Genomic DNA, 27,001 nt, shown 5'->3' on the forward strand with positions numbered 1-27,001 from the left:
TGGTTATGAATCATACACAATTTAATATGAGAAGTATAAAAATAGTAGCACATGTTAAAATGTAGGTATGTAATAAGCGATGCTGAGAGGCTGAATATAAAAGTGTCACAGTTATGAGGCAGGTTTGCCAGTCTCACGTGCAGCGCCTGGAGGAGGAGCAGATTGTGGGGTTGGTGTAACTGGTGGTGGTTGGCCTGGTGTATCTGGTGAATCTGGTGGTGGTGATGATGGTGGTGGAACTTCTACATTGGTTTCACTGGGCTCCCTGGGGAAAGAACAATGACAGCCTTTCAATATTGAAGGAAGCAACCCAACTTTCCCTTGCTTCCCTCTTGGAGCTAGGAATGTTGAAATTGCCCCCATCCATTTACTCTTTAGTCTTCTTGTGGGAAATCTCCTCCTCATCGGAAGAGTCCCCATCATGTAGCTTTTCGTCCATGTTTTTCTTGCATGTGGCACTGAGAGGTCTGTATATATGCCTCAGCCACCGTGGCTTCTTTAAGAAGAAGAAGAATCCCTCCTAGGAAAGACAGGAGAAATATTAATTCTGCATTCACTTCTCTTTTCTGGCTACAAAAATAAGTACTTACCCGACTTGGAGTTTCTGATGAACATTTCCTTCGCAGAAATCCAAAAGAGCTCCTTGGGGGAAAAGTTAGCAAACCATTAATGATTTATGCCATTTTCCATATCTCTTACAATGTACACCTCAGATCTTACTAAGATAAACATCTGTGCTTTGGTTCATAATCACAATGAGCAAACCTAACTTGGGACTTGAAAACAATTTCATGAATGCAGGCAGAGGTTGCAGGAGCCCCTACAATGCCACCAGGGAGACCTTTAGAAATGATGTGGGCTGTGACATAGCTAGGATTGTCAGCCCCACTTACCCTCTCTCTGCCAAAAATCCCTGCATATCAACAACTGCTTCTTTGGACTTAACTTCCCATGTGTCATTTTTTGTGGGGTTTGAACTTTGGGCCTGGGTGCTGTTCCTGAGCTCTTCAGCTCAAGGCTACCACCCTACTACGCCTTGAGCCACCACCCCACTTCTTTTTTATTTGTCCAGTCCTGGGCCTTGAACTCAGGGCCTGAGCAATGTCCTTGGGATTTCTCAAAGCTAGAACTCTACCACTTGAGCCACATAACCACTTCTGACTATTTTTTTCTTCTATGTATTTGGTAAGGAGGAATCAAACCTGGGTGCTTGCCTGCATGCTAGGCAAGCACTCTAGCACTAGGCCAAACTCCTGGCACCAGCCCCACTTCTTAACTGTTTTATCTTAGCTGTGTTTACACAAGCTGAATCATAGGAAGCACAGCTTCTAAAGTGGTGTAGTTTAGAGATTTTCATCTCTGAAAGATTACCATGATGAATGATTTATGAAGTCAATTTAAAGGACATGACAAAGGCAAGCTATCATTTCTAAATGCAAGCAGAATAGGGGAAATCAGTTTGTTGTTCTAGATACTAGATGTTTTCATGACATGTGATTGTTGGTTAAATGTATCCTCATATAAGGAGGGGAAAGAACCATCTTCCCCTAAAACTCATGAGCAGTGTGACCCAACAGCAAGAAATTTCCCCTTTCTCCTCTTGATTTTTTTCTTTATTCCAAAAACAAATGACAAACTAACATCTGCAGTCTCTCTTACCTAAAATGATGTGAAGTTCTGCGTAAAAGAGAAAATGGGAATGAGAAGGTACTCAACAGGATGAGGAGCTGAGTTTTCTCTTTGCTAAACAGGAAGGATCCCTACATTCCACCTTCCACCAGACCTACACCCAGTACCTCAGGGATTTCTTATGCGATCTCCTGAGACCCACCTCTAGCAGCAACAGTCAGCTGAAATCTCTTATCTCCCACCCTCATTCACTGAAGGACTGATGACAGAGAGTTATCCATGATAGTACTGACCACCTCTGCCTCTGCCAGGCAACTACTTTTGCTGGAGCCAGATGAGACCTCGGGAAGCAAGAGTTCTCTCTGCCTTGCATAGAGCCCTCATTGTAAGGCTAGGGGATAGAAATGGATGAGTTCTAGGCTCCTTCCAGTTCTCAGATCCTCACTAAAGATTTAGACTCCCTTTACCTTGAGGACTCTTCACTTCCTTCTGCTGATGTTCTGTGGGAATAAATCTGGGAACAAAGCACAATCAGGATTATCCACCAACATTAAGTACTTTCAACTGTTCAGTCCATTATTTATATATCCTATCCACCCAGGAGGTGGCTTTTATGACTCCAGGAATTCTGCTCTACTAATAGATCTTTTTCTCTTCCACAGGACCTAGTTTAGGGTCTTGTCTGAAGCTAGAATTTTAATATGTGGCATTTACTATTTTAGATAAAATCAACAGGCAATTCCTCATAACTCTTAAAACAGTGAAGAAAATGCCCTTTAATAGATTGCAGACTTGCCTCAAGACCAAAACACCAGTATTATTATCAAATCCCAAACAACATTATTGTCTTTATTATAATTATTACTGTCATGAGGCACTCCTATTGAAGACAACCAATGTAATGAAGACATAAATATAGCACAAATGTTGGAAAGGAACCAAACTATTTTTATTTGTATATGAAATGATGGATAACTAAAAACCACCTGAGAGAGCCAGGCATTGTGTTTCACAACTGAGAATCAAAGTTTGAAGCCAGTCTGAGCAGGAAAGTAGGTGAGACTCTCACTTCTAATTAATCAGAGAAAAGCCAGATTTAGGAAATCAAGCAAAACCCAAGAGAATCAGCAAATATGATTGGATTGATAACATTAAAATTCAGTGAAGTGGGCAGAAACACAATATGGAGATCAGCACAGAAACAATAGCTTTTCTATGTTCCCATAGGAATTAGAGATAAGGAAAGATACAACTTATAATAGCAATAAAGGTATAGGAAAGTACCTTAGAATAAACAATAGTAAAGTTATAAGACAATCTATGAGATAAAACCTCAAAATCACTGGGCGCTGGTGGCTCACACTTGTAATCCTAGCTACTTAGGAGGCTGAGATCTGAGGATCACAGTTCAAAGCCAGCTGCGACAGGAAACTCAGTAACCTTCTTATCTCCAGTTCGTTATCTGAAAACTTGAAATAAAGCTGTGGTTATAGTGGTGGAGCCCTAGCCTTGAGCAAAAGAAAACAAACAAAAAAAGAAAATTAAGGGATGGCATCCAGGCTCTGAGTACAAGCCCTATGACAGAAAAAAAAAGTGAAAACTTAAAAAAACTAGGACAGTATGGGCTATCAATGTGTATGAAGTAATGCTCCTTCTATCTGGTGACTATAACTGTAACCCCTCTATTAATTACAATAAAAATTTTTTTAAAAACCCTAGGACCAGGCATGATGTCATGCCTTTAATCAAAGCTTTAAAGCCATTTCCTGGAGGCTCACACCTAAAATAATATACTCAGGAGTGCAGCCTGAGCAGAAAAGTCCCCAAGACTCTTTTCTCCAACTAACCACTATATTGTTTCAAGTTAGTGGACCTATAAAAGAAAATCCAACAGGATCTCTTTGGGAAGGGAAGGTATTCAAGAAGAGATATGAAGTGGACCCTTACACAACTTAAGAAGTTTTTAAAGGAAGCATTATGAAGCTAACTACTTGGATTAACCATCCTTACTTGCTCTGTTATAAATTACCAGCAAACACTGGTACTGGTGCAGTAAAGACAGTTGGATCAATGGAAGAAGAAGTCAATATGGTATTTTAGATCAGTGAAAAATGAATGAACCATTTAATAAGAATTGTTTTATTACAAATGAATACTCATTTAGGATGAAAAAAGATTCTCTATCTCATCCATACAAAAACATGAACAAATACCAGAAGGATTAAAGGTATAAATAACAAGGCAGGCTTAGGAAAGCATGAGAGAGAGCCCAAGCTATAAACTAAGAGACAGGGGTGGGGGTAGGCACAGGTGGTGTTGGAAACTAGAAAAATGCACATGCTGTTCCCAGTCCTGGCTCCTCCACTGGATGGTTGTCTTTTTCTTAGTTTGACAAATCTCTCCTTTACATAAACTATGTTAGTGTTTTCAATGGTTTGGGATGGTTTACATTGTATTTTCATGTTTGAAATATCTCCTGGTATTATTTTCTCTAAGGGGAACAGAACAAAAAAGACAGAAGGCTTTATTAATAGCCTAATGAATTAGTTTTGCCATTGGACTTTAAGTTGATCTCTTCCATCTGTAAAACAAGATGAGTGAGATCTTCCCCCAGGGTTGGATGAGACAATCTATGGAAACCTTTTTGTCCTGCACTTAGTATCCATAATGACATGGACATCAGGGACATGGTGTCCATAGGTATCAAAGGTTTCTGTTTAAAGGACCAGGCACAGAAACCTCTCTCTTATTGCAAAATTATAAAACGAAAATATTGCTTTTATTTTCTCCTAATACTTTTAGGATTTCTTTGTCTGTTTGTTTACATTTACTGAAATGTGAGATTTCCAAAATCTTAGGCTAGAAGTGTAGATAAGTAACAGAGCAATTGTTAGCTGGTGTAACATTCACCCAAGGCTGCTTAGCACAATGCCTCAATTCTTTTTTTTTCTTTTTTTGGTTAAGGGGATTGAACTCTGGGGGGTGGCTTTGAACCTCGAACCTCAGATCTCAGCCTCTTGAGTAGCTAGTATGACAGACATGAGCCACCAGGACCGGCAATGCCATAATTTTTTTTTTGACCATTACTATCAAGTGTGAAGAGAACACTGCATGTTCATCAAAGTAGCAAATAATGAAAATATATAAATGTAAAGACAATATTGAACTGTACAGAAAAATTAACAGCAGTATAGGACTTTATAGAAATCTCTAGGAAATCAGTGAACCACTATGGCCTGCCTGTACAAAGGCCAGTGATCAATTACTAATGACCTTTGCTCACCGAACCTATGGTCGTTCACACTTAGTAGGCATCAAATTCAACTTTATCAAGTGAACTCATTTCTTCCTGTAGGAGCAGTGATAAGTTGTTAGCACAGGAGTAACAATGATAAGTAGGGTTCTATCAGGAAAACACTCTACAGTATACACAGTCAAAGAAATACAATCTGGAAAGCAGAAAAATACTTGTGGTTACAAAAACAGGATATATTCTGGAAACATGTGTGAATGTTCTTACCTCAATGAGACAGAAAATTATAATCAAAATCATTACTACTACAGTCACAGATATTGCCAAGATGAGTTTGTTATTATAGCCATATCCCGGAACTTCTTGTGTAAGCTAAAAAAAAAACAAAAACAAAAATCAACCAAAAAACAAAAAAACACAAGGATAATTTTGTTAATTTACAAAGAGATTAGGAGGAAGAAAATTATTCAAACCCCATTCTTCGAGAAGAACAGCATGGAACTTTCTCAAAGGGTATGTTAAATTTAATGGACTCTATGCCTTACTAATTCGCAGTTTCTCTACAACTTACCTGTAGTAAGGAGAACAGTGGGGAAACATGATCACATGACTTTGGACTGGACTAAGTCCTGGCTATACCTAAAGGATGGGGAAGTCAGGGCTTGCAGTTCTCCACATGTACTTACCTCATTTGACTCTTGCTGTTCACTTTGAACTTCAGTGTTCTCATTGATGTAGTTATCCAATTTCCACTGATCCATATCCCAATCAGACCTCGATACCTTTACTTCTTGCTGTTCACTGAGAAGCTTCAACAGCAGGCCTGTTCTGGAGATGAGGTTGGAACAGGGTACCTGTACTTCCGCTCTAGAGCAGTCCATTTTCAAGGTCCGGATAAGATGAGACAGGAGCTTTCTCACATCATTATTGGGAATAAGTGGCTTTAGCTCTTGGTTTAACTGCATTTCAAAGTGGTCAGAATATGAGGGAGATTGGGAATGGGTGATTATGGCCTTGACAGGTGAGTCAGTACCCATGCTGAGGTATTCCCATTGAGTCTCCTTGCTTTGTTGGATAGACGGCATTAAGTTGAATGCAGTCACACTGGACCCTGGAGCAATAAGATTCTCCTGAATTGTGTTCTTAGGGAGACTTCCAATTGGTTCAAAAACATTTTGTGCAAGAATATTTCCTACCAAAGCATTTGGTGCAATCTGGTGTTTTACAGGAGTGTTGTCCATAGAAGGTGTTGAAAGAGCATAGAATTCTAGAAAAGGGTTCTCTCGAGAACTCAGCTCTCCCCATGATGAAATGTCTCCTTCTGAAGGGAAATTCATGAGGCTTCTTACTGCAGAAAATGGAGGCCTGTTTACAAGCACTGGTGTGAAGCGTGAAGTTTTCTTTCTGACCTTCCGACTCAGTTTGGCCCTGGGTATTCTGTGGGCCACAGGAGAGCCAGTCTTATGAAAGCGGTAATTTTTCTTGGAATAGATGACTGGATTAGAACGCTCCATGTTTTTAACTTTAGAATTTGCTTCTTCTAAAACAAACATACTGTAGGATAACTCTCTGTCTTTTTTTCTGACCTCATGTGGGGATTTTAGAGTGGTGGAAAAGGAGTCCCTGCTCTGTGAGTGATGATTCTGCAAAGAAGATCCTACTGCCTTATGTTTCTTTATGCGTGAGAGCTCTGTGTGCAAGGAGTTTCCCAACAATTTCTTGGGCTCCTGAGCCACATGAGGTGGCGCTAGCTCTCTTGATGGAGGTTTCTCAAGTCTTCTTTTTTTTCCAGGGCTCTCCACAAGATTCTGGGCACTCTGTTTTATCCAGCTGCTCACTTGCTTGTAGTGCCTTTTCTGTATGCTTTTTGGCCACTTGTGGTCTCTGTTGGGCCTTGGCAGTCTTTCTTCTTCACTGTCCTTTTCTTCCCAGATGCCTACCTGTGGTTTAAGACTTTGCACTTTGTGGGGAAAGATTTGACGTTTAAATTTAGGGCCTAAAATGTTAGGTTGCCTGAATATTGACGTTTTCTCTTTCTTTTTAACTTTATTGTATTTCCTCTGCCTTTTTGTACCAAAAACATTTTTTGGCTGATGAATCTTCTTTAATTTAGTTTTATACATAGAGGTATCAGATGCCTGCACAACTGGGGCAGTCTCTGTATTGAGTTTTAAATCATTTATGGAGTTGTCTCCATTTTGCACATTTGAGAAAAGCAGTTTAATGAATGGTAATTCTGTTGAATGTGTATCTATTTCATGTCCTTGTGTGAAATAGGCCAATATATAACTTAGTGCAGTAAAAATATCAGTCTCCTCAGCAATTTCTTTCTTGTCATTCATCAGTCCTGAGTATGATACATAATTTTTGTCAGAATGTTCCCTCTCTGGTTCAATAGTCAGCTCGGTGCTGGTTTTCTCCTTGCGGGATTTTAGCACTTTCATGAATGTTCCTTCTGGGTTCCCTATTGATGCTTCTTCAACTGTCAGAAAGAAAGAAACTGATAAGAGAAGGCTGATAGCTTCTTGTCACTCTTATCACCTCACAACCCAGTTGAATACATTAGGGGTCAGCAAAGATTGGAGTGTCACATACTGGGGTAAAAATAAACCCAAACTTAAGACTGTGAAACGGCAACAAGGAGAAATTAGACAAGCCTTAACAAAGTAGTTACTCAGAACATCCAAGCACATAATTTTGTGTGAAATATAGGGATTTTGGTAGTAAAGAACATCCCGCATGCCTAGTAGTCAAAGCAAATATTTGTCCCGAGTAGCTTCTCTGTAGAACAGCCATGCCTCTCCACATGCACATCCCCCATATCCTGTCCTGCCACAGCTGCAGGAGCACAGGCTTCTTCTCTCCACTTCTTCCATGTGCTGTTTTCTTCCTACCACACAGGCAACCATGACAAAGTATGGTCCTCAGGATAGCAAGGGCAGATGCTAACCTACAGGTCCAGCTCCTTTTTTTTTTGTCAATCTTGGGGTTTAAACTAGGGCTGGGCATTGTCCCTGAGCTCTTCAGCTCAAGGTTACTGCTTTACCCTCAAGCCAAACCCTATTTCCCATTTTCTAGAGGTTAATTGGAGAAAGTCTCAAGTCCTTTTGTCTCTGGGCTGGCTTTGAACCTTGATCCTCAGATCTCAGCCTCCTGAGTAGCAAGGATTACAGGTGTGAACCACCTTGTCTGGCTCCAACTCTTCTTAATAAGAGGTCGTCAACTGGACTTTTTCCCACATACCTGCCCAGTACCTTCACTTGAGCTCTGATTCTATGTTTCCTGTTTCCCTAATAATAAGCTCTACACTGTAGGAATACAATTTGGACCAAGGGTTGGGGTATGCTAACCAATTTTTAGTTCCTGGGTTGTATTTTGCTGTACAATGGGTAAGAAACCAATAGAGTAACAGCAATTCTGGCTAAATAGGGCTTGAAATATACAAAGGAAACAAGCTACATTTTTGTTTTGCATTACTGGGATTTGAACTCTTGTCTCCGTGCTGGTTTGGGAAGCATTAGCCACTCCAATCCCACTGGTGTCCTTTTGGCTTTAGGTACTGTTTGGTTGGAGTTTTTTGTTTCTCTTAGCCCAAGCTGGCCTCTAACATCAGTCCTCCTGTTTATAGCTTCCCACTGAGGATAACAGGTACATGCCACAAGAGTGGTCTGACTGGTTGAGAGGGGATCTTGCTAGATGTATTCTCAAGCTTACTTGGAACCATGAATACCCTTATCTCTCCTTTCTGAGTAGCTGTAGTTATTGGCATAAATTACAGCATAGGGCTGAAAAAGCTACTTTTCATTTGAAACTCTTCAGTGTTACTTGGGAAGCATCCAAAGCATTAGAGAACAAAAACATTTAGTGTCCATCCTGTGCCTAGGAGAAGTAAACTATTTTTGTTGGTAGTGAAGGTCACAGAAGGAGGTTAGGTGGTGAAGAAGGATTCAAATGTTGGGCATGGGGCTTGGTACTTGATTTCTCTGAACTAATATTTTCCTTCAGCTGTAAAGGATGAAAAATCCTGGCTTTGGTCATCACAGATAAGGAAGGAAATAACGGTGTTGTGAAAACTGGTTTTGAAAACTAAGCAATAATGGTATCTAAGTATCAGAGTGTTTGACCCTAAACTGCATGTGAAAACCTGTGCTGAAGCTACAGCATATGACATCAGTCATGTTTTTGGAGACTTAATTCAGGCTCAGATTGAAGCATGTTCAGAGTTGCAGTCTAGGCCTGGAAGAGGCCTTTAATTGGTTACAAAAGCTAGGTAACAAAGTGGTAAGCAGAATGCTGGAAACTCAGCCTCCAAGGAAAACAATATCACTTATAGATTTTTTTTTCTGCCACTACTGGGCTTGAGACTTTCTCAAGGCTAGAGCTCTACCACTTGAACCTCCTCACCACTTCTGGCTTTTTTCTATGTATGTAATACCGTGGAATCAAACCTGGGTCTTTGTGCATGCTAGACACATACGTTACCACTAGGCCAAACTCCTGTCCCGATCACTTACAGATTTTTAGAGAGTTGTGAAAACAAAATAGAACGTAGATATACCTATCACAGAGACAAAGAACACTTAAAACTTAAAGAATCTTACAGACTACTTTTCACCATCTGAATGAATAATTATTGGAAGGCAGAGCACTAAGCAGAGACCACAGTCTATTTCCTTCTCTTGGCTCTTATGCTTATGGACAATTAAATTATTTAAGTATACAATCACTACTGAAAATATGACTTTAAGCAGTTCAGAAATGCAGAGAGATTAACTGGATAAATGAATAAAAATTGTAATTGTTTAGAAATCATCACTGAGGAAAAGTTAAAAATGAACACAATAAATATCAGGCAACAGACTCACGGCAGTGTGTGATGTTTGTCAGCAAGGCACTGTCACAATGTAGCTTGACTGTCTTGCAGATAACCTCAATATTGTTTTTAAATTGGCAGAGACAGCTTGCCATAGTGTGTGGTAAGACCCTATAAATGGAAACCCGAGAATTAAGTTAATGGGCAAAGGGTTACTAAGTGATAGATGAGCCAAAGCAAAGCCAATAACTCCATTTTCCCCCATCTAGGTCGTGTATGCGAGGCAAGCACTCTACCACTAGGACAGACTCCTGGCCCTGTGAGACTCATCTCCAATTAACCACCAGAAAACGAAGTGGGGCTGAGGCTCAAGTGGTAGGGCTGTGGCCTTGAGCTTAAGATCTCAGGGACAAGCCCAGACCCAGAGTTCAAGTCCCAAGACCGGGGTGAGTGGGAGGAGAAGAAATGTATTCATGACTCATTCCTGATTGCTGAAACTGCAACCCCTCTGTATATCAATTGTACAAAGATTATACAAACTAAAACAAAATGATAATGGGTTATAAATAATGTAAAGAAGAATCCATTAATCTATTGTGATACTTAAAAACTGAGAGTATGGCCTTGTGGTAGATTGCTTGCTTAGCATGCATGAAGTTCTGGGTTCAATTCCTGGGTACCCCACATGCAGAAATGCTGGAAGTGGTGCTGTGGCTTACATGGTAGATCACTAGCTTTGAGAAAGCCTAAGGACAGTGCCCAGGCCCCCTAAAGTTCATGCCCCAGAACTGGCAAGAGAGAGAGAGAGAGAGAGAGAGAGAGAGAGAGAGAGAGAGAGAGAGAGAGAGAGAGAGAGAGAGAGAGAGAGAGAGAGAGAGAGAGAGAGAGAGAGGAGATGTAGAGGAATGATCAAATTAGAAAATTAGCTGGACACCAAGAGCTCATCCCTGTAATCCAAGTTACTATGAAGACTGAGATCTGAGGATCACACTTAGACGCCAGGCTGTGCAGGAAAGTTCATGAGACTCTTATGTCCAATTAGCTACCAAAACACTGGGTGTAGTGCTATGGTTCAAGGGGTAGAACACTAGTCTTGAGTACAAAGCTCAGGCACAAGGCCCAGGCCCTGAGTTCAAGCTCCGGGTCTGGCCTGAAAAGAAGTCATTTTGTGAGCACTGGCAATAGTCTTGATACAGTATTAGGCAAGAGCATCTTTTGCTCTCCATGTCTTGGATAACACTGATCCTCCATCTTGTGGGTGGGCCTCTTGCTTGGCACCAATTGTATTACATTATCTTAGGTTCAAACAACCTGCAGCCAGGCTTGGAAATGGAGAAACCATCAATTATCAGTGTGTTCAGTGACACCCAGACAGTGACCAATTCTATGCTTCATTTAGAAGCTATTCTAGAAAAGGTGAACTTCAGTTCCAGATATAAGATTGGAGGTTTCAGAGGTGGTGGAAGGAGTGGATTGACTGCAAAAGGACTGACTGTGAGCCTTTTATGGGTAATGGGAACACAGTAGCGGTTACATCTATGTGAACTCATCAAACTGTACACTTAAAAACTGTGAAGTTATGGGCCGGGAATGTGGCTTAGTGGTAGAGTGTTTGCCTAACATGCATAAAGCCCTGGGTTTGATTGCTCAGTACCATATGAACAGAAAAAGCCAGAAGTGATGCTGTGGCTCAGGTGGAAGAGTGCTAGCCTTGAGCAAAAGCGGCTCAAAGGCAGTGTCCAGGCCTTGAGTTCCAACCCCAGGACTGGAAAAAAAAATGCATGTCGTTAACTGTAAAAATGTCGCTTTGATAAACTTGATATTAGAAAGAACAAAACCCTGAAAAAAAAGCCAACAAAATGATACAAAAGTAAAAACAATTAACTTACAGTTTTTCCAACGTAAGGGTCAACATGAGGACATTCTCCACTGTTGTCAGTTGCACTTGTGTTGTTCCCATGTCTCTGCAGGAGAAAGCCAGACATTCATGGTAAACCCCAACTCAAATGTTCTTAAAAAAGATCCTTTAAGGACCAGGAGTTTGGCCTAGTGCTAGAGTGCTTGCCTAGCATTCACAAAGACCCAGGTTTGATTCTTCAGTACCATATATACAGAGAGAAAAAAAGCCAGAAGCATGCTGTGGCTCAAGTGGTAGAGCTCTAGCCTTGACAAAGCACAGGGTAGTGTTCAGGTCCTGAGTTCAAGGCCCAGGACTGGCAAAAAAAATCCTTGAAGAACATGAGGTTCATTTAATTTCAGCTTCCCTAAGAGTAAGTCAGCTCAATACTTTCTAACTGAAAATTTTGTGTTAACTTGTCATGTCATCAAATTAATGATCTTGCCCTAGTATAGAACCATTATCATTCTTTTCTTACCATTATCTTAGCATCTTCACAATACATTCACTATCAGTTTACTTTTGTTTTTCTTCATAAAAGAATGTGTACCATTTATTCCTCTTTGCTCTCTGGAAAAAGTGATGGTTCTACACGTGTTTATCCTTCCACTGTTTTGTTCATTATAAATGGTTTCTTAGTTCTTTCCTTTACCAAAAGTTTTATTCAATTACCTATTAACTAAAATTAACTTTCAGTCTGGGTGCTGGTGGCCCAAGAATGTAATCCTATCTACTCAGGAAGTTGAGATTTGAGAATCAGGGTTGGAATCCAGTGTGAGCAGTAAATTTTGTGAGACTATTATCTCCACTAAACTATCAGAAAAATCTGGAAGTGGTGCTGTTGCTCATGTTGTAGAGTGTTAGCCTTGAGCAAAAGAAGCTCATGGACAGAGCCCAGACCCTGAGTTCAAGTGCTAGAACCAGTAGTAGAAATGAAAAAAAAATGACTTTCTTAGGCTCACTGAAAAATATTTAACATTTGGAAAACCTAATCAGGAAGAACAGACATTATCTCTGAAATACTTACAGGTATTTTAATGCTGGCAATTTAAAAAGATAGGAATCTTCAACAGCTGTTAGAGGATTACGATTGAGAATTCTGAAAATGGCAATGGAATTGAAATGATCAACTTTTTCAATTTGAATTAGTCTTCATAAAAACTTTATATTCATTTATTTGGTTTATAACTTGTAGGTTTAAAGGAAATCAGAGTCTTTACTCTAGGTCACACTTACAATCCATAAAGCAGACTTTATTTAGAAACTTCCCAGAATTCTAGAAAAGAATATGGAAAAAGAAAAGGTATAGGAGTAGAGAGGTATTGGATAGTTGAGACTGAACCAGGCTTCTAGTACAAAGCACAAAGATCCAGAAGCGTGCAAACTTCTGTGTACCTACAGTTCTCAACACAAAACCAATGCTACTGAACTGAGTGAAAAGTAATAGGCTGTTTTTGGGATATCAGCTGAATGTTCCCTGAAAATATAGCATGACTGAAACTCTATAGTGGGTAAATAATTCAATATGGATAAGGCCTGATTTATACTCCTTTTTCTCTTGTCTCTTAATGCTCAAGACCAGCTAGCAAGGGTAAGGGCTTTTCCTCAATAACATATAGACTTTCTGCTTTGCAAAGTCCAACAGCTTCTAAAGTCATAGAGTTGGCACTGTGCCAACCAATGAAGTGACTACAAGCATGTGTGTGTGTGTGTGTGTGTGTGTGTGTGTGTGTGTGTGTGTGTGTGTGTGTGTGGGTGGGTGTGGGTGTGTGTGTGTGTGTATGTGAGATGTCAGTTATGGGACTTGAACTCGGGGGGTGGGCTTTTTCCCTGAAATTTTTCACTGAAGCCTGGCATTCCACCACTTTCAGCCATACTTGTTCTTCTGTTTTTTTGTGGGTTTTTTTTCCCTGAGGTTTCATTGGAGGTGAGGGTCCCATGTCTCATGAACTTTTTGCATGGGCTGGCTTTGAACTGGGATCCTCAGATCTCAGCATACTGAGTAGTTAGGATTATAGTTGTGTACCAATGACTTACAACTGAAAAGATGTTTGAAAATAAGTCCTTCTAAGCAAGGTCATACCTATAATTCAAGCTACTCAGAGGCTGAGATTTGAGGATCAAGATTCAAAGCCAGCATAGACAACCTTGATAGAGATTCCAGCTACATCTCAATTCACCACCAACACAAAAAAAATTTTTTGATAAAAAATTATTGTATTTAATGTCCTCTTAAAAACCAAAACCATCCAATCCCTTATTGATATATAAAACAATACCCGTATTCACTAGAGTAAACGTATGCCAACATCAGCTTCTTATAACAAAAATAAGGAAGTGAAATCCCTACTTATAGTCTGTCTAATTTAGGTCAGGTGATCATGGAAACAAAAAAATATAACTTTATTTTATAATTATACACATTGAAGGAAAACATTATAGATAGCAGAGTTCTTTTTCACCATAAAATTATTTACACTCATTTATTTAGCTAGAAACACTGGCTGGAGAGGTACTGATATATTCCATTTGTAATAATTTTTCTACAGGAAACAATTGTCATATGTCTGGAAAATGTTGAAGAAAATACTTCCATACATCTTTTCTCTCCTTTTGAGTCTCAATCACTAAATACTTTGGGAGAATCTCGGTCTCCTGAATGGCCTGATGAATGCATTAAAATCAAGGCAGTGTATTTGGATTCCATAAATACTCTTAAATCCATACAAATGTTGCATGGGTTCTGGAGCTCAGATTTCTCCTACTGGCACTATGACATCTGAAGAGTATTTGTTATGAAATTTTCACACCAATTTTGTTCTGTTCCTTCTTCATTAGCCTCTGTGCTTCCTTTTCCATTTTCTTTCTTTGTTGTTCTGCTGCTCTCTTCTCTGTCTGCTATTTTCTGCTGCCTCAAAACTTCTTCTGCTTGCCAGGCTGCATCTTCTTCCTCCTCCCAAGTATTAGTATTTTCTTGCCAAGGGTCTAAGTCACCTAATTCAGACAACTGATGAATGGAAGGCATATCTTATGTAGCTGTTAGTCTACTGGAGAAAACTGTGCTACCATCTGGGATGCCAAAATTTAAAGGTTCTCTCTTGTTAATAATTTTCTGAGTTTTCCTTATAGTTGGTGTCATGTCCTTAAAATAGTCAGGTTCCAGTTGTTCCAAAGCATGTTGTTGTGATGCCACGTTGCCATTGCCTCCTTCAATCTTTACACTTGTGGGTGCATCTTCATCCCAGGAAGTCCACTCCTCCACTTCTGTCTGCTTTGGAACTGAAGAATAATCAACTGTAGTTGGCAAAGTTATTTGGTCTCCACTTTTCTTCCTCTGCCAGACCTTCATATTAATCTCTTTAGGAATGAGAATACTGTTGCTAAGTGGGTACAAACTTTAAATAGCCGAAACTGAGTGATGGCCATGGGTGGGAGCCAGAACCTGCCGTGAAGGGAGAAGCCTGGAGCCAGACGGCAGGAGGGACCTCCAAGTGTCATGCTTCAGAGTTTCTGGGGCCTGTGCTCCCCGCACGGGCCCCCCCACTCCACCCCAACACAAATGTTAAGAATCCGAATTTACTGATTCACAAGTAGACAGTCTTTCATAAAGACAAGTTTAGAGGACAATTTCACTTTTCATTATAATATTCTCCAGAACATTGAACAACAGAGGTTTTTTTTTTTCTTTCCGAGATGAAGTTTTAGGTATGTAGCCTACACTGGCTATTGCACTCATTGCCTGGCTACACTTATTGAGCAAGGCTAGATTATAGGTGTTTTCTACTATGTCTGACAAATAACATCCCTTTTCTTTTGTTTGTTTTGGTTGGACTTGGGGCTTGGACTCTGGGCCAGGGTGCTATCCCTAAGCTTTTCAGCTCAAGGCAACCGCCCTACCCCTTGAGCCACAGCTCCACTTTCAGCCACTTTCAGTTTTCTGGTGACTAACTGGATATAAAAGTCTCCTGAGACTAAAGTGGCCGGGTTGGCTTTGAACCTTGATCCTCAGATCTCAGCCTCCTGAGTAGCTAGGATTACAGGCGTGAGCTACTGCACCTGGCTCCAGCATACCATTTTTGAACTGAAATGAACTAAAAATACATTTCTTATTTAACGTATTCAAGAAGGAAAAATGTATAGACTAAGTCAGGAGCCATGTATTTTGTTTTTGAATGTATATCTTTTTCTATACCTCAGAGGTTCCTATTGAACAAAGTAATTGACAACGTCAGAGGCACATACTTGACAAATAACATTCTGCCTGACTCAGAGAAGTGCCCTGTGTCACCATTACAAGAAATTGGCACTGAGAAAGCAGCCACACCATTTTGCTCAGTGGAGGACTGGGTGATCAACTTTGCTCACTGCGTGTCTGCCTCCCAGACATTTGATTAGTCAGGCATTTATTCTGCAATGCAGAAGCAATGAATGCTAGCCTCACACATATCAGAGCAGCCATTGCCTCCCATGTCAGAGATCATTTGAAGATTACTTGCTTGCTGTCTTCTGTTGCCCTGGCCAAAGTAGGAAAACAAAACCAGGCGGTTGTATGACTTAGTCATATGAGTCACCTAGCCTTCTATACCTTATTTTTTACCCTCATTTGAAAAAAAATGATTATCATTTGGGGGCAACCACCCAGAACATCACAAGTTATGGTAAGGACATTGGCATAATTATGTTTTCTGCTACACTATTCACAATAGCCAAGTTATGGAAACAGCCCAAATGCTCTTCAACAGATGGGTAGAAATCAAGAAAATGTGGCACCTACACACAATAGAATTTTACTCATCATTAGAAAGAATAAGGTTGTGTCATTTGCAGGGAAATGGATGGACCTAGATAAACATGTTCAGTGAAGTAAGCCAGGCAGAGAGAGATGGCACACAAGTTGTCTCTCATATGTGGAAGCTAAATTTAAAAATACAACTAGGCATGATAACATGCAGGGAACTGAATGCATTTACACATGCAAAAACTGACTAAAGGAACCGGGTGGGGTGACTCACACCTGTAATCCTAGCTACTCAGGAAGCTGAGATCTGAGGATCACAGTTCAAAGCCAGTCCAGGCACAAAAGAACCTGAGACTCTTATCTGCAATTAACCTATAGAAAACAGGAGGTGGGACTTTCCTTAAGGGTCGGGCAGTAGTCATGAACTATGAGCTCAGGGACAGTGTACAGGCTGAGCTCAAGCCTCATGACCCCTTATCCCCCCAAAAAGAAACAAAGAAACTACTTAATAATAACAATGAACATACTTTAAACAAGGGGGAAAAGTGACTGGGTCATAAAGACATACTTTTGAGAGTTCATATAGTTCTTACACCCAGATAATAAGGATATTAGGTTTTCAACACATAAATAGGGTTTAATTTAGCATGCTATTTTCTATACCACTTACATGTGGTGTAAAAATGGCATTCCATGCCATGCCTGGAATGTTCCAAAGCTCAGTTCTGTGATTAAATTGCAACCAAGATTTCTAAAAAAAAAAATACATAAGCCAAAGGAGAAGGAAAAGGGACATTTTTTTAGAACTTTATCATTTCACAGTGATTCTAATTTACAGACAATGAAACGAGATTCTTTACTTCCCCATGCTTTAAAGAAATCTTCTTATGGACAATACTGGCTGGTTATTTATGCCTCCATATTTACACATTCAGTATCAAGTGATTTTCACTTACGGAGAACAGGTTTTCCCATCACATAATGGCTGTACAATTGTTTGGGCCTTGTCCTGTACATGCAACTAGGACACCTGTATCCCTGTAGACATGTGTGCCCGCTAGATGTCTGTAACATATCCACAGTTGCCAAATGTCTTGTGGGTGCAGTTCACTCGCTGAGAACTATTGCAATGATTTTTGTCTGACTTGTAATGGTTCTTACATTCAACTTTGCTGGTCTAAAACAATTTCACATACACACACACACACATGCATACACACACACACACACACACATATATATATATATGTATAGTGACTTTTCACTAGCAACATTTTAATCCTGCTGCAAAATAAGCTGATATATGTAATATTATAAAGTTCTATTTGCAACTTACACAAACTTCAGAAAAGGCAATGGTTCAAATGTGCGTCTTTCAATTGACTATATTTTATTGCAGGACAAATCTCTAGAAAAAAGACAGAGGAAAATAGTGCACTCAAAACTATTAGACACCAATGAGGGTGAATAAATAGTAAACTTTAGGACAGAAAATATTGAACATGCAACAGTTTTAAACAACAAACCTTTGGATTTGGATTTGAACTTCCTTAAGTCTGAGCACACCTACAGGAGTTATACTTCTTTATAGTGATTACCATCAACTAAATACATAGCTTTAGATACTGAAAATTTTTGATAATCATTCAAGAGAGGAGAAGAACAATTAGGTAATATTTTATATTCTCATCAGACTTGATTCTTTAAGTCCAATGTTTTGAGTTCTGTATATAATTATACTGTGAAGTCCTAGATATTGTTTTTTGTGGGTCATGGGACTCGAACTCTGAGCCTGAAGTCTTGAGCTCTTGAGCTCAAGGCTACCACACTACCCCTGGGCCTGGTCATTGTCCCTGAGCAGCTCAAGGCTACTGCCCTACCTGCGAGCTAAGCCTCACTTTCCATTTTCTGGAGGTTAACTGGAGACAAGTCTCAGGTCCCTTTGTGCCCAGGTGGCTTTCAACCTTGGCCCTCAGATCTCAGCCTCCTGAGTAGCTAGGATTACAGGCATGAGCCACTCCACCTGGCAAGTCCTATATTTTGTACATATTGTATATATATATATATGACATGTAACATATTCATTGCATTCCTGTTCTATGTATAACATATAGGCCTATTCTGGGGCTTGAACTCAGGGCCTTGGACTGTTGCTATGCTTTTTGACTCAGAATCTAGTGTTCTACCACTTCAAACCATACCTCACATTCAGCTCTTTGCTGGAAGTATACCTTTTTTTGCCCTCTGCTGCATGCACTGTGGTTTGAGCATTTAAGCCCGTGATTTCTTAGAGTAGGTCCCTGATTTACTCATCTTTGTGTGCCAATCTAGGCACAGTCAATATTATCTCCTTTTCTTTGGTGAATGACGATGATATACATGCTAGTGTGATATAAATATCTTGTAATGCATTTCATGGTAGGAAAAGCAGAGGGATGAATTCACGGAAGTTTTCTTCCAAACCATGTTTGAAAGGTTTGGGGCAGAAAGACCTCAAAAAGCCAATATAAAACTTGCCATCAGGGGGCTGAGAATTTGGCTTAATGATAGCGTGCTTGCCTAGCATGCATGAAGTCCTGGGTTCGATTCCTTAGTACCACATACATAGAAAAAACCATAAGTGGTACTGGGGCTCTAGTGGCAGAGCTCTACTCTTGAAAAAGCCCAAGGACAGTGTTCAGGCCCTGAGTTCAAGCCAGGCCTGACAAAATACAAACAAACAAACAAACTACCAACAACAAAAAACTAGCCATCAGGCTGGAAAGGTGGCTTAGTGTTAGAGTGCTTGCTTAGCATTCAGAAATCCATAGGTCAGATCCCTCAGTACCCACATAAACAGACAAAGCCAGAAGTGGTGCTGAGGTTCAATTTAGTAGAGTGCTAGCATGGAGAAAACAAAGTTCTGGGATAGGCAGGGCCTAGTCCCGGATTTTAAGCCCTAATACTGGCAAAAACAAACCAAAACCAAAATGGACATCACCTTAGAACATAGAAGAGTTGATAAGGCAACTAATCTTTTTTTGGTGTTATATAAGTTTCTTGATACTCTCTTCTATATTTTTTGCCAGTCCTAGGGCTTGAACTCAGAGCCTGGGCACTGTATTTGAGCTTTCACAAGGCTAGTGCCTTACCACTGAGCCACAGGACCGCTTCCAGTTTTCTAGTGGTTAATTGGAGATAATAGTGTTATGGAATTTCTTGTGCCAGCTGGCTTTGAATCAAGATCCTCATAGCTCAGCCTCCTGATTAGCTGGGATTATAGGCATGATCCACCTGTGGCTGACAGTCTGTGTATTTTTAGACCATGCTTTTATGAGTATCAGCAATTGCTGAGCCATTGCCGAGGTCTTATTACCATTTTTCTCAGGACACTTTTCCCCCATCTATGTGGTTTCTGTATAGTTAAACTCATAATGAATAGTAAGTATTTATTAGAGATGAGCTGAGACAGACAGAATTACTTCCACAGCTTACAGAGATTTCAGTAATTAATCTGAATATATATTTTATACATAATTAGTCACAAATATTAATGATGTGATAAACTTATTAACTTACAAATATTCAAGGGATAGGAGGCCTTCGAATGTATCCTTATGTAATTCAGTGAGCCGATTTTCGCTGAGAATTCTGGAAGATAGAAAGGTCATTCTGGATCTAAATTCATCCAGAATGGATGGAGAAAGTACAGAAAAAAGAAGGCTGGTATTTTCTGTTGCCTAGAGTTTATTGTGGCACAACTTTCTTGAGGACAATTACCATTTCATGTTCACAAACTAGTATGTATGTGAATGTTCATTGTAGCCATGAATGCAACAAGCTGACTGGGCATTGTCTATAAATACTATGGGAGATACTAAATCAAGCATGAGACATCCACACTATGAAATATCATGCAGAAGATGAAAGGAATAGGATAATCTTTTATATTTGTACAGGAACATTAACATTCAAAGCAGATATCATGATATATTCAGGATGCAGGATGTTACCATTTATATAAAAAGTAAACAGGCAGTAAAAAATGATACCACAAACCTATTCTATTATATGTAAATGTAGTACATATATATATATATGTATATATATATATATGGTACAAAACTGCCTGGGAAAACAGATCTTTCTACTATACTCATTTCAGGTATAGTTTTTACTCTGTTATTTCATTTGTATCCATGATGAATGTAAGCATGCATCACTTGCACAATAGAGAAGAACTTCAACTTGCCATATACTTAATTCAAAGAGGGTCCTTGAAATTTATTTTTCATGATAGCAATAAGATGTCATCATGCATGCGAGATAAGTACTCTGACACTTAATAATACCCTGAGTACCCATGAAGCTTAATGTTTCAAATAATTACAGAATTTCAGTCAGTAGAGGTTGATCAGGGTGTAGAGGGTCTCTCAGAAGAATTCTCTTCAAAATTTGGGGCCAAAGCCAAGCACAGTTGCTCACATCTGTAAGCCTACCTCCTCAGGATGCTGAGATCTGAGGATCGTGAATCAAAGCCAGACACTTATCTCTAATTAGCCACTAGAAAAAGGGAAGAGGGGCTGAGGCTCAAGGAGTAGGGCAGTAACCTTGAGCAGAAGAGCTCAGGGACATTGCCCAGGCCCAGGGGTAGGGCAAAAGGCTTGAGCTGAAGAGCTCGGGGACAGAGCCCAGGCCGAGCTCAAGCCCGATAACCTACAAAAAAAAATTTTGGACCAAGAGATGTTAAACAGTACAGTGTTGTATTTATATTTGGAGAGAATATACTCACAGTTTCTCAGTCCAACGGTACAATCTCCATATATTTTCTTCAATATAAGAAATATCATTTCCTTGGAATATTCTATTGAGACATAATTTATAACCATAAATAAGTAGGAATAGCAAGATCAGAATGAGAAAGTCATTGCTACCACAGAAAGCATGATTAAATGCAAAAGAAAGACCTCACATTTTCTATTTTATGAAGCTATGAGCTTCCCCACAGTTTATACAATAATAAAGGAAAAAGTGGCCAGTCACCAGTGGCTTACATCTGTCATCCAGGCTACTCAGGAGGCTGAGATCTCATGATCACCTTGTAAGCTAGTCTAGGCAAGAAACTGTGAGATCCTTAATTCCAAATAACCACCAAGAAAACCTGGAAATGGCCCAATGGCTCCAAGTACTGGAGTGTAACTAGCATTGAGTGAAATAGCTCAAGGATAGGTTTGTCAAGAAGAAAGAGAGGAAGAAGAAGAAGATGACAAAGGAGGAGGAGGAGGAAAAGGAGAAGAACAGGGGGAAGAGGAGGAGGAGAAGGAGGAGGAGGAGGAGGAGGAGGAGGAGAGAGGAAAGGAAAGGAAAAGATAAAAATATTGGTTAAAAAAATGTTTTTTTGTGTGTGCCAGCTTCTTTTACTCAAGGGTAGTGCTCTATTACTTGTAGTTTCTTGGTAGAATATTTGAGATACGACCCTTATGAACTTTGTGACAGGATAGGCTTGATTCATGATGCTCAGAGCTGAGCCTTATCAGTACCTAAGATTATAGGTGTGAGTCACTGCTTGGCAAAAGTAGATGTTTACTAGAAACTCTTGAATTACATTAATCTTTACTTATTCATCAATATAATGCTCCTGCTCAGTTTGTATATACTTTCTCTGGTAGTGAAGTGGAGCAGATTTAAATCTGCTCAATTGCCAACCAGACTATTTCCATTTTGCTGCAAGCCTTCTGATTGTTTACCAATAAAAATGTCCAATACTGAACTTCTTTCTTACAAACCGGTTTTCCTTCCTGAGTGCTCTGTTTCTAGCACTGTCATGATCATTTAGGACAGAAAGTGTGCAGTCCTATTTGTTATACTCATACCCAAATTTTGTCAGTCAGTGATTATCTGTATTCTTCCTTTTAGAAAATACTAAGATTTTCTATGTGCATGTGAATTTTTTTGAATCAGTATCTTCTTGGAAAAAGACAAAGGGCAACCTCAAATAAAAGTCTGGAGAATGAATACAATACAATGAGGAGAACAAGGAAAGTTGAGAAGTGGAAAGTAAAGGCCAACAGGTCACAGGGTGGCTCAGGTCTGTAATCCTACCTACTCAGGAAGCTGAGATCTGAGGATTGCAGTTCAAAGCCAGCCCAGGCAGAAAAGCCCATGATCTTCTTATCTCCATTAATCACTAGAAAACTGGAACACTGTGACTGAAGGTTGTAAAGCAATAGTCTTGAGCAGAAGAGCTCAGGAACAGTGCCCAGGCCCTGAGATCAAAGCCCTAGGACTGACCAAACATAATAAGAAAAGAAAAAACCAAAGGTAAACATCACTCAATGAGGTTTGGAGAGAAGAGGAAGATCTTGAGACAAGAATGTCAGGCAGAATGCCCAGCACAGAGGAGGTGATACTTGCAAGACAGTGAAAAGTTGCTTCTTGGGGTCGTCGATATCTGGCACGGGAACGTGGCGGAGCTTCTGCCCTGGGCTGAGATCCACACAGGACAGTGTCTGGTCTTGGCAGTTACAGAGCTCACATAAGTTGGTGCTTGGAAGAGCACGCTGTTCAGTGTGCACCACTAAAGCATTTTCTGTGGTGGATGTTGTTGAAAAATGAGTTGTAGTACGTCGTTCCAGACTCAAAGTTTTAGCTGTGACTTGAGTCAGGGTTGGATGCTGAGTCTGAATCTGGTGTGGATGTGGAAGTGTCACCGGCCTTTGCTTTGGAGGAAGAGTTGTAGTATTCTTCAGGGTGGTACCAGGTGTAGCCTTTGTAGATGATGACATTGGCTGATGTCCTATTGGAGGATGAGTTACAGTCTTCCAGTGAGGCTGAGTTGAGGTCCTCTGCTTCAGCCAAGTTGGAGTGTTTGGCTGAGCCATAGTTGGGGCCTTCTGTTTAGGCTGAGTTACAGCCTTCCACATTGGCTGGGCCAGTGTCTCCTGCTGATGCTGAGTTGTGGTATCTTGTGGAAGCTGAGTTTTGGTTTCCTGCAGATGCTGAGTTGGGGTCTCTTGTAGAAGCTGAGTTTTGTTTTCCTGCAGGTTCTGAGTTGTAGTCTTTTGCACAGGCTGTGCTGGAGTCCCCTGCAGGGATTGTACTGCAGTGGTCTGCTGCTCAGAAGACTGAGCTGGTTGTTCCTGCTGAGTTAGAGAAGATTCAAACTCCCCATCATGCTCTGAAGCCTGAGCTGGGCCTGCAGGCTGCATTCCAGAAGGCTGATTCTCCCCAAGAGACTCAGAAGGCTGAGATGCTTGCTCTTGCTCACTGAAAGAGGGTTCTACCTTTTCTCCATAACCTGTAGGACCAGCCAGAGTCTCACTGGGGGCCAGAGATGACTCAGTCTCCTGGGTAGGCACTGAAGTGAAGGTCACTGTCACATCTGGGGGCTTATCTGTAACATAGGAGACATTGGCATGGTGAGCTTGGGCCTCTCCGGGAGAGTGAACTGTCAGCTGGTGGTTTTGTCGACTTGCATCTATGCCCTGCATGGGGGACTCTGGAGTTTGAACGGGAGCCTCCTGCTTAACTGGAGGTGTGACTTCCTCCAAAGGCTTTTCAGGCTGAGCTGGGGCTTCCAGGTGGCTTTCCAAAAGTTCTCCAAACACTGGGAGCTCTGAAGGCTGACCTGGCACCTGTTTTTGGGTAGTTGACAGTTCTTCCTGCTGAGGTCTCCCTGGAGGCTGGGCTGGGGTCTGTTGCTGACGTGGAGTGGTGAAGGTAATCTGCACATCTGCAGGCTGAACTGTGACATTTGGTGAGGTTGAATGCTGAGTTTCATTGCTGTTTGGAAATGGAACACGTCCATCCTCATGCACCAATGGCATAATAACCTCTTCGTTAACATGCTGTTGTGCTAGGGTTTCTTCCTGAGCCACAAGGGACTGGAGCTTCTCAGGAGTCCCTGGGTTTTGAGCATGGGTGTGAAGCTGGAACTGAGAAGATTCACCTTCTTCGAGGGGTTCTGGAAGTTCATCTGCCTTCTCTTGGGCTTGCTGAGGCATGCTGTCACCATAAGCCATATTTATACTGGGATCTAGCTGCGATTCTGCAAACTGGTTTTTAGTTCCTACCAGAAGGTCATGTACTTGCCATCTCTGCCGATGTAGCCACGCCCTGACTAGATCCTTTTTCCGGGTCTGGAGTGAAAGAACAAATGGTTTTTCTTGTGCTCTCTGAGTGTACAGAGGTGGAACATGCATTTGCAGTGATGGCTGTTCTGAAGCCTCAGCTAGAGCAATGTGCTGTGTGTCACTTTGGAGTGGACGAGGCATGGCCTGCTTGTGGTCCTCACCTGGCTCTGGCACTGTCTCTGGGAGTTTGTCCTGCAGACTCAACTCCTCTGGGAGATCCTGAGGAGAAGCAGGAAACTGACCTGACCCAGGAGGTTGCTGTGCAGCAGCATCTGTCCTGCGCAATGTGAGCATCCTGGGAGTGGGCTCCTGAGGTCCCGCAGACATCTGAGATGGAGCAGAGGATCCTAGATAATCAAAGCCTCCCAGGTCCACCTGGCGTTTTAGCATGGGTGAAAGTTCAGGTGAGATGTAAGAAGAGGGTGAAGACCCGGGCTCAGTAGGTCCAGCACGATCAGAGTTAGGCCAGAACCGATTGTGGGTCCACTGTGGAATCGGCCTGGTCTGAACTGACAGCCACAACTGTAGCAATATGAATAGCAGCTCTGCTGCAAAGGTATACATAGGGGACATGGTAGGTAAAAGGCACCTTGTAGGCAATAGGGACATGTCAAGGGACATCACTAATAGTGGCAAGACACAAAGCATTTTGGTAGATTCCTATCTGGTGCCCTGAGTTCTCTGCCCCGCCCCTGGTTTATGACATGTTTGTTTATGAAACTGACACCTTTGTTCGTAAAACAGAAAGGCTTCGGCTTGTGGATGGCAGCAAGTCTTTCCTTACAGGGCCAGGGCCCGCATCTCCTCTTCCGGAGAACAGGGGTCATTTCTTCCTGTAGGGTCCCTCTTCCCTCAGCTAGGCTGGATTTGGGCAAAAGACCTGGATGTCCCCAGATGCTAGCATGTGGTGAGGAGGGACATGACAGAACTACCCAAGGAAATGACATGGTTGGGACCTCAGGAGTTATGCAGAAATGCCATTCCAGTTCTGGGAGCGTGGAGTCCTTTCCTGAGATATTATTTTTCTCCCTTTCGTTGTAGGTTTCCAGAAACACAAAAGTGAGCCAATTAGGGTGGTAAGCTTGAGAATACACATTATGATTATTTATCCCACAGTGTTTTCATTTCCTTTAAAATTTTATCACCTGGCCAAAAATCATCCACTCCATTTGCTGGGTTTACCATAGAGTCAATGATGACTACAATATTTCTGCTGGAACAAGTGAGCCTGGGAGCACGCTATTCAGGATGAAGGTTTGGATTCAGCCCTACCCCTCCCATGGGCTGAGCAAAACATCCACGTTTGACCTTGTCTGAACAGAGCCTTCAAGTATTTGTGGCAGTTTTCAATCTTTTTTTAATTTTTTATTGTAATTAATAAAAGGGTTTCATGATATTTGCCAGATAGAAGGTGCATTAATTCACATACATTAATACCCTTTCACATGTCTTGGTACACATTACACTCCCCTCACCCCACCCCCCCATCTTGGTTTTCCCCCCTTCCCTATCAAATTTCAAATAACCAAATACAAATAAATTCAATATATCAGATAACAAAGTGAGATACTGTAACAATATGAGATACCCAAGGGACAGCAAAGGAAATGAGAAATAACATAGTACTTTAAGGACAACAGTCATTCGTTATCTGGCTTTTGTTTCAATATCCTGGAGGTCCTTTCAATTCGCTTCATACTATATGGCCTTATGTATCAAGGGTTTGCTCTTTTCCAGGTCTCTGCTAGTAGAGCCCAAGGTTTCTACTGATTATGACAAATGAGGGAAACCATTGAGCCTAAGTTCCTTTGAGTCTGGCTTACTTCACTTAATAGGATTTTTTTCTAAGTCTTTGCATTTCCAAACAAATGGGTCGATGTCGTTTTTTTCTGACAGCAGCATAGAATTCCATTGTGTACAAATACCACAACTTGTTGATCCACTCATCAACTGAGGGACATCTAGGTTGGTTCCATATCTTTGCTATGGTGAATAATGCTGCAATGAACATTGTTGTGCTAGTGGATTTAGTATGCCCTAGATTCTGGATGGTTGGGTAAATGCTGGGTCATAGGGAAGTTCTATGTTTAGCCTTTTGAGGCACTGCCATACTGCTTTCCATAGTGGTTGAATGAGTTTGCACTCCCACCAACAGTGTAGTAGTGATCCCTCCTGGCCACATCCCCTCAAGCATCTGTTATTATTCGTTTTCCTGATCCTGGCCATTCTAACTGGAGTGAGGTGGAATCTTAGAGTTGTTTTGATTTGCATTTCTTTTATGACCAGAGATGTTGAGCATTTCTTCATGTGTCTATAGGCCATTTTTGTTTCTTGTTCAGAGAAGACTCTCTTTAAGTCTTTGGCCCATTTTTTAATGGGATGGTTGTTACTTTGGAGATTAGTTTTGGAGTGATTCAATTTTTTGAGTTGTTGATATATTTTAGATATGAGGCCTTTGTCCGTTGTTTGGTTGGTGAAGATCTTCTCCCACTCTGTAGGCTTCCTAATTAATTTACTAGCTATGTCCTTTGCCATACAGAAGCTCTGCAGTTTAATGCAG

The 27,001-nt window shown here is 40.9% G+C and overlaps 1 protein-coding gene, 1 long non-coding RNA gene and 1 pseudogene across 2 annotated transcripts in view; 1 reads left to right on the forward strand and 2 right to left on the reverse strand.

The window, feature by feature from the left end:
* Nucleotides 1-25,014, reverse strand: LOC150050779 (leucine-rich repeat-containing protein 37A2-like). The gene is made up of 12 exons (XM_090351447.1): nt 22,724-25,014; nt 19,889-19,960; nt 17,001-17,081; nt 12,620-12,691; nt 11,585-11,659; nt 9,748-9,866; nt 5,569-7,364; nt 5,150-5,254; nt 2,097-2,143; nt 591-642; nt 372-520; nt 1-265 (listed from the first exon to the last, which is right to left on the reverse strand). Exons 1-12 carry the CDS (start codon nt 25,012-25,014, stop codon nt 112-114), a joined length of 5,013 nt encoding a protein of 1,670 aa, XP_090207573.1. The 3' UTR covers nt 1-111.
* Nucleotides 1-27,001, forward strand: part of LOC150050778 (uncharacterized) — a 72,562-nt gene that overhangs the window by 202 nt on the left and 45,359 nt on the right. The gene's annotated exons all lie outside the window — the stretch shown is intronic.
* On the reverse strand, nt 14,079-15,093 carry LOC150050780 (receptor-binding cancer antigen expressed on SiSo cells pseudogene; annotated as a pseudogene).

This window comes from Megascapheus bottae, chromosome 17, assembly GCF_031878675.1.
Source record: "Megascapheus bottae isolate mThoBot1 chromosome 17, mThoBot2.hap1, whole genome shotgun sequence".
NCBI classification, from domain to species: Eukaryota; Metazoa; Chordata; class Mammalia; order Rodentia; family Geomyidae; genus Megascapheus; species Megascapheus bottae.